The sequence below is a fragment of the Sinocyclocheilus rhinocerous genome, unplaced genomic scaffold (assembly GCF_001515625.1).
Source record: "Sinocyclocheilus rhinocerous isolate Xijiao unplaced genomic scaffold, SAMN03320098_v1.1 scaffold451, whole genome shotgun sequence".
Lineage (NCBI taxonomy): Eukaryota > Metazoa > Chordata > Actinopteri > Cypriniformes > Cyprinidae > Sinocyclocheilus > Sinocyclocheilus rhinocerous.
The window spans coordinates 1,070,514-1,079,287 of NW_015657491.1; the positions used below are offsets into that span (position 1 = coordinate 1,070,514).

At 37.9% G+C, this 8,774-nt stretch overlaps 1 protein-coding gene across 3 annotated transcripts in view; it reads left to right on the forward strand.

The window, feature by feature from the left end:
* LOC107721100 (fibroblast growth factor receptor 1-A-like) overlaps positions 1-4,544 on the forward strand; it is a 96,406-nt gene extending 91,862 nt beyond the window's left edge. For all 3 annotated transcript variants that reach the window (XM_016528962.1, XM_016528963.1, XM_016528964.1), the window contains 4 exons: positions 1,496-1,566; positions 2,089-2,226; positions 2,310-2,415; positions 3,375-4,544. In XM_016528962.1, coding sequence (XP_016384448.1) covers positions 1,496-1,566; positions 2,089-2,226; positions 2,310-2,415; positions 3,375-3,554 — 495 coding nt within the window. In that variant the 3' untranslated portion in view covers positions 3,555-4,544. The remainder of the gene's footprint in view (positions 1-1,495; positions 1,567-2,088; positions 2,227-2,309; positions 2,416-3,374) is intronic.
* The last annotated feature ends 4,230 nt before the right edge of the window (positions 4,545-8,774 follow it).

Consider the following 8,774-nt stretch of genomic DNA (forward strand, 5'->3'; position numbering starts at 1 on the left):
ATTTGTCCGTCTAAAAAATGCGCTGAATATGCGTTCTGTGTGAATGGCTTGGTTTCGGTTTTAACCCATTCAATATCTTCTCCGCATTGAGCTACTATGTTTCTCTAATATTTTGAATGAATAACGCAGCAGCGGCGCGTCTCGTGGGCTAGGCTAACAAAACATTAAAATGCAACAACGTCACTTTACATCATCAACGCATCTCGCGCGCCACTGATGACGCTCCCTGATGCACACCTAACATTCAAATGCAAATGTTTATTTTAAATATAAGTATATTTATATTTATAAATATAATATTTACTTTATTCACAATCTCCTCATCACAGGCAGGCACAGCACTTATTTCAGCATGTGTTCGTGTTTGTGAGTGCTGCGTGCGTCACTCATGGCACGTGCCTATATCGTGCGCTACATCGAACATTTTTCTATCGTTATCGAAGAAGGTGTAGCGTCGATAAATATCGATACCGTTTTATCGCCCAGGCCTACTATGAACCTGTCCAAGCGATTTATTTTATGTTGCTTGTCTGAATTATCGTATTTTATGAGATGATTCTTGTCATAATTACCGGTGGGATTTTCTTTGAACACCAACTTTGAGTTAACACTGACTTCGATAACTAGATATGTACATTTTCTAAAGAAAATGTGAGTGGAGCTTACCGTGGCGTAAAATGAGCCCACCCCCATGTCTCTATGACATTGTGATCCAGAGTTATGTTTGATGCAGAATTCCAATGCAAGTTACTATAGTTGGAAAAACATGTGCTCAGTTCCTTCACCATAGTATGTCTATGGGGCAACTTTGGGGGGCTCTTGCGCCCCAGGGGTACAACCTATACCCCATTGTGAGGTATGTTCTAGCACAGCTTGCCGGCCTCTTCAAATGTGGTGATCCACATGTTTCTACGAAATTCTTGGTCAACGCTACGACCCTGTCAAATTTGGTCAAAATGTTGTGTTTTCTATGGGATAGAAGTCTATGGGATTTTTCGCCAGATTTTTTGTTCGCTGTGCGGATGTGTTGAGCGGATTCTTTAACAGCTCTGATTGGCCATTGTGTTCACACACTCAACAGATCTGTCTGTGATTGGCTACAATGATCATCGCTTCATGCTCTTCACCGAGCGCTTACACAGATACACACGGGAGCGTTTGAAAGCCGCGTCTGTCAGTAGATCCATAATATATCTGCTCATAGACGTAGCCAATCACAGACATTTCTGTTTAGCGTGTGAACACAATGGCCAATCAGAGGTGTTTGAGAATCCACACAACAGTGAGAAATGCTGGTATCGTCACATTTTTACATTTTGAGTATGGACTGGTACCGACATCTGTACTTTTGACAACACTATTCGCAAACACCACTAATAATTACAGTTTCCTCCCAGCAGGATTTGAAGGCAGCATTTGTCACAAGCAGATATATCAATTCTTTAATCCCAAACAGGTGATGAGTCAGTGAATGAAGTGCTTGTGTCTTCCACAGGGTCGTTTACCAGTGAAATGGATGGCGCCTGAAGCTCTGTTCGACCGCATTTACACCCATCAGTGTGACGTGTACGCGCTTACACAGATACACACGGGAGCGTTTGAAAGCCGCGTCTGTCAGTGGATCCATAATATATCTGCTCATAGACGTAGCCAATCACAGACATTTGTGTTTAGCGTGTGAACACAATGGCCAATCAGAGGTGTTTGAGAATCCACACAACAGTGAGAAATGCTGGTATCGTCACATTTTTACATTTTGAGTATGGACTGGTACCGACATCTGTACTTTTGACAACACTATTCGCAAACACCACTAATAATTACAGTTTCCTCCCAGCAGGATTTGAAGGCAGCATTTGTCACAAGCAGATATATCAGTTCTTTAATCCCAAACAGGTGATGAGTCAGTGAATGAAGTGCTTGTGTCTTCCACAGGGTCGTTTACCAGTGAAATGGATGGCGCCTGAAGCTCTGTTCGACCGCATTTACACCCATCAGTGTGACGTGTACGTCTCAATATATTCTCTCAAACTCACTCACATACAAAATGCAGTTGTCTGTTAATAATGGTCATTCTTTGCATGTTAGGTGGTCTTTTGGGGTGTTGCTGTGGGAGATCTTTACTCTTGGCGGCTCACCGTATCCAGGTGTCCCTGTCGAGGAGCTCTTTAAACTGCTAAAGGAGGGCCACCGCATGGACCGCCCCTCCACGTGTACCCACGAACTGTAAGATTGTTTTAATGCTGTATCTTCAGTCATGATGCTAGAGGTTTCTTATTACAGTTGTTAAACCTGTGTTCCTTTTGCAGGTATATGATGATGAGAGATTGCTGGCATGCCATCCCATCTCAGAGACCCACGTTCAAACATCTGGTGGAGGATCTAGACCGCACCCTCTCTATGACGTCCAATCAGGTGAGCCAGAACCGTTTGATAATCCACAAATCAGCTTTCACTGCTTTACATGGCATTGTAACTCTGCTTCAAAAAAGCTGTTATTTTATCTAAATAATTTTAATTGTGACACTGCATAACAGCATAGAAATATTAAATAATTATGATACATTTTTATTATTCAGTGTTGTTATTATTCAGTAGTTTATTATTATTATTATTATCATCATCCAGTAATTAATAATTAGTTATTAATAATAATAGTAGTAATAATAATAATAGTTTGATCATCAATTATCATCATCAAGGATAATAAATTAAAAATAAATAAAAATAAAAATAATCCAATCCAATAATAAATATTATTAGTAGTAGTATTATTATTATCATCATCATCATCATTATTATTGTAGTTGTTCAGGGATTAATAATAAGTAAATAATGATAAATGATCAAATAATATTAACTTAATGACAATCTAATAACAAATATTATTAATAAATAATTTGTTGTTCTTCAGTAGTTGTAGTAGTAGTAGAAATAATAATTAGTATTTTTATTGTAGTAGTTCAATAATTAATAAGTGAATGATAATAAATTATGAAATAACACAATAACAAAATTAGTTGTTATTGAGTAGTTATTATTATTATTATTATTATTATTAAATAACTACTACTAATAATAATAATAATCATCATCATTAACAATAATAATACAAATAAATGACCAAATAATAATAACTATTATAATTATTCAATAATAATAAATTTCTCAACAACAGCAAAATACAGTAGTCAACATTTGAAGTGGATCCAAAAAGTTCATTAAAATTGTCCTAATACAAGAACGCGTTTTAGGTTTTAGGACAACTTTGATGAAAGGTCCACTTCAAATGTTGACTACTGTAATAATAATAATAATAATTTGTTGTTGTATTAACAACAATAATACATTTTCTGTGTATTTTACATTTTCAGGAGTATCTGGACCTCTCTGTGTCTCTGGACCAGTTTTCTCCAAATTTCCCCGACACACGCAGTTCTACGTGCTCTTCCGGTGAAGACTCTGTGTTCTCCCATGACCCCGGTGCTGATGAACCCTGCCTGCCCAAATTCCCCCCTCATCCCAACCGCGGAGTGGCGTTTAAAAAGCGCTGAGTTCACTCACATTCAGTTCCTCTCCAGTGTGCTACCCGGCTGGACCCATGAACTCTGGGAGACAATGCTTTGCCACATAGCACACTACAGAGCGGCCAAGAGCTGAAGAGCTCGGCATGGACTTCACATAATGAGATGCTAGATTCACACAGCTGGAAGAGAACAAACTGGGCCTTCACTGACCCCATTACCTGTTGTTGCTATAAAGCTACAGGGCACTTGAGCAGAAATGGTACACGTGTGTTTCTCAAGACTCGTCAATATGAAATATCCTCCTGCCATCTGTAGTAGAGCAAGCCTTGAAGACGTTACCATCATCGAATGAGGAACAGCTTGATGGATGCTGGGAGTGTTTATATAATAACAAAGACCTTTCTTTTGACCAAATTCGTAAGAAAATGTATTCCACTAAATGCTCTGCCCGAATGTATTTTAACAACGGGCACACAGTTTATCTGACTGACAGCCTTTCTTGTAAATACATCTAGAAATGTATAAATATGAATATATATTTACACTCTACCCTTATTTTTATTATACTGTTTGAATCGTGTTGCTTTTTGTACCAGGATGCGTTTATGTAGAACTTTTTGAAGTGTAGCTTTTTTTTTTTAAAGGGACAGTGAAAAACATCCATGAAAATTGTAGATGAAATTATATTATTAAGAGCTGATAGATGGCCAGTTTTGTTACTAAATGTTGTTGTCCTCTATCGTTGATGCAGCTTGGCAGAAGTGACTCAGAACTGCTGCTATCTTCCTGATGGTACTCAGTACAGCGTCAGACTTAAGCTATAATATATGAATTGAAAAGGTTCTCTTCTTCGCGTCTTAAGCAAGTCGATGCATTTTTTTGAAAGATCAAAGGAAAAAATGAAATTCTCGATGAACACAAATATATAAATCACCTAAAATGTACCTCAGAGAGACGCTATAAGTGTTTAGCTTCATGTAATGAGATGACCGTACGTTAAAACAATGGTAGAATATGGTTAAGATCAACAGATCGCTTGTGTTACTCTACAAAATTTACATCCAATAAAATGCTGTTGACGAACGAATCACGAAACCTTTCGTACCGCATAAAGAACCTTGTAAATATCACTCTTGCTGATGAGTTTACAGCATAAATTGTTTACAGTGAAATTGACTCTCTCATTTACCGCAGGTTAGTAGGGCTGATTAAATATTATAATGCATGGCTTACAGTGTAAAAGCCCAGTGTAGTCGTTAGCGCTTTATTTATAGCAGTGTGGATGACCCTTCTTAGCGAGGTGCTATGCTACAAATGCATCAGACAGCAGACACTGTTACCGTGGCAATTGGCTCCCTGCCAGCGGCTGATGCATCACTTCCACTACACATACTTAGCGACGCGCACTTGCTTCAGCCAAGTGAACCCTGATGCCCACTACCAGCTCACGTACCAGCTTTGATTTATACGGCTGAAAATATAGTTGAAGGTTGCAGAGTATGCAGCAGTTTAAATTTAATGCCGTTTGTCATGTTTATGGGACAGTTGCAGTAAATTTTAATTTGCGGAATCATTGTTTTGTTCTGAGAGACACAACGCGGGTCAGCGGATATGGACTTGTACGTCTGTTTACTCCAAAGGCATGCATTATGATTGGGATTGTTGCATTGCAGTTTAGTCAACACCAAATTTATAGCTCTAATGCATCAATAAATGTATCGGCTTTTATTTTATATGCAACCGCTTGTGTTGATTTCTTATTTTGAGTTGAAAGTGAAAGACTCCAAGAAATGGTTTGCCTAAAATGTAAAATTCTGTCATGGTTTACTCGTATCGTTTCAGAGTTGTTAAACACAATGTTGATCCGCTTTTCTGTACAGTGAATGGTGACCACATGGTATTAAAAAAATAGAACTGTACCATAAAAAAAAAACAGTGTAAACATTTTAGGTTTTACAGATTAGTTTTACACATAGACTGTATAAAAACATGGACGTAGTGTCCGTGACGTCACCCGTAGTTTTCTGAAGAGCGGTTTTGAAGCTCAAATTGGGCAGAGCTGGCTGTCGCCATCTTGGCAGCGCGTCACTCCCGGATAATCGAAAATGGGCAAAAAGGCGGGAGCTGGTTGCTGAAAGTCAACATTTGAAGTGGATCCAAAAAGTTCATTAAAATTGTCCTAATACAAGAACGCGTTTTAGGTTTTAGGACAACTTTGATGAAAGGTCCACTTCAAATGTTGACTACTGTAATAATAATAATAATAATTTGTTGTTGTATTAACAACAATAATACATTTTCTGTGTATTTTACATTTTCAGGAGTATCTGGACCTCTCTGTGTCTCTGGACCAGTTTTCTCCAAATTTCCCCGACACACGCAGTTCTACGTGCTCTTCCGGTGAAGACTCTGTGTTCTCCCATGACCCCGGTGCTGATGAACCCTGCCTGCCCAAATTCCCCCCTCATCCCAACCGCGGAGTGGCGTTTAAAAAGCGCTGAGTTCACTCACATTCAGTTCCTCTCCAGTGTGCTACCCGGCTGGACCCATGAACTCTGGGAGACAATGCTTTGCCACATAGCACACTACAGAGCGGCCAAGAGCTGAAGAGCTCGGCATGGACTTCACATAATGAGACGCTAGATTCACACAGCTGGAAGAGAACAAACTGGGCCTTCACTGACCCCATTACCTGTTGTTGCTATAAAGCTACAGGGCACTTGAGCAGAAATGGTACACGTGTGTTTCTCAAGACTCGTCAATATGAAATATCCTCCTGCCATCTGTAGTAGAGCAAGCCTTGAAGACGTTACCATCATCGAATGAGGAACAGCTTGATGGATGCTGGGAGTGTTTATATAATAACAAAGACCTTTCTTTTGACCAAATTCGTAAGAAAATGTATTCCACTAAATGCTCTGCCCGAATGTATTTTAACAACGGGCACACAGTTTATCTGACTGACAGCCTTTCTTGTAAATACATCTAGAAATGTATAAATATGAATATATATTTACACTCTACCCTTATTTTTATTATACTGTTTGAATCGTGTTGCTTTTTGTACCAGGATGCGTTTATGTAGAACTTTTTGAAGTGTAGCTTTTTTTTTTTTAAAGGGACAGTGAAAAACATCCATGAAAATTGTAGATGAAATTATATTATTAAGAGCTGATAGATGGCCAGTTTTGTTACTAAATGTTGTTGTCCTCTATCGTTGATGCAGCTTGGCAGAAGTGACTCAGAACTGCTGCTATCTTCCTGATGGTACTCAGTACAGCGTCAGACTTAAGCTATAATATATGAATTGAAAAGGTTCTCTTCTTCGCGTCTTAAGCAAGTCGATGCATTTTTTTGAAAGATCAAAGGAAAAAATGAAATTCTCGATGAACACAAATATATAAATCACCTAAAATGTACCTCAGAGAGACGCTATAAGTGTTTAGCTTCATGTAATGAGATGACCGTACGTTAAAACAATGGTAGAATATGGTTAAGATCAACAGATCGCTTGTGTTACTCTACAAAATTTACATCCAATAAAATGCTGTTGACGAACGAATCACGAAACCTTTCGTACCGCATAAAGAACCTTGTAAATATCACTCTTGCTGATGAGTTTACAGCATAAATTGTTTACAGTGAAATTGACTCTCTCATTTACCGCAGGTTAGTAGGGCTGATTAAATATTATAATGCATGGCTTACAGTGTAAAAGCCTTGAGTTATTTAAAAATTCACCTCCCTCACAGCTGTCATGAAGGGCAAAATTAGCTATATAGACCAAAATCATGTTTTGAACCAGGCTGGAAACATGTTTTTTTCTTCTGCTGTAAAGTTGGGCATTTTAACATGGGGAGTCTATGGGATTGACTCCCTTTTGCAGCCAGCCTCTAGCGGCCAGTTGACGAATTACAGTTTAAGTCACTTCCGTGTTGGTTTCACGAGAGAGAGCGGGAGGTTGCCGCTTGGTTTTACAGTACAGTAGTTTTACTGTAAAATAAATGACAACAGGCATCTGTCTCTTACAACAAGAACCCCTTAAAGCAGGTTTTTTCCAATCCTGTTCCTGGACGGCCAATGTCCTGCAGAGTTTAGCTCCAACAGACCTGCCTTGAAATTTCTAGTCAGTCTGAAGATCTTGATTACTTTGGATCAGGTGTGTTTAATTAGGGTTGGAGCAAAACTCTGCATGACAGTGGCCTTCAGGAACATGCTTGGAGCCCCTGCCTTAAAGCATCAATGAGATGGTGGGAAGTGGAGCCATCAGCAGGAGCAGCACAGCTGTGCTCGAGCCTGTACGTGTTAACTCAACAACGTCAGCAGAATTTCAGCCTTCAGCGCACAAAGTCGAAGGGAATCCAATGTAAGCCGTGTACTTCCAAGCATTAAGTGTCACAGAGAGGGCAAGTGCAGAGTGTTGGGCCAAACTACTCTGAGTAGCCAAGAAAATCACAGGATCCTGATAGTTGTAGTGTTTTAGTGCAGTAATTGGTATGTTAGTTGTGTATTTGTTGGTTTCTTCATGGTAAGACTGTTTGTAAATACATTATTCTGAGAATTTATTAAGCCAATCAAACACTGAATGGCAAAAAAATTTCTTTTTTTTTTTTTTTCCACAAAGAGTCAATGAAAGGAGATTTTCTATTCAGTTTTTATGAGACGAGATGTTTTTGCAACCCTTAACAGAATTTGGGACATGTTTGGATACATTTTAAAACTTTGATTTGTACATTTCTTTTTTTAGTATTAAATAACATTCCACAAAACAATTTTTTTTTTTTTTAATAAAAAGTTAATAAAATGGCAGATTGGTTAAGAGGGTTACGAGAAAGGGCTAACTAATTTGGGATCAAATATTGGTTTATAGTTATAATAAACTTTTCTATAAAACTTCAGTATTTTTTCAGAAATTTATATTTGTTAAGCCATTTATTTTTATTTATTTTTTATTTTTACATGGGTGACAAAATTTAGTCAATACTACATTTGGTGTAAATATTTTGAAAATTTTCGGATTTCAAATAAATGTTCTTTTGAACTTACTATTGTACCTTTCCATAAAAAATGTCAAACTGTTTGCAACATTAATAATAAGAAGCAATGTCTCTTCGGCATCAAATCATCATATTATTATGATTTCTGAAGGATCATGTGACACTGAAGACTGGAGTAATGATGCTGAAAATTCCATTTTGATTGCAGCAATAAATTACATTTTAAAATATATCTAAATAGAAAATTATT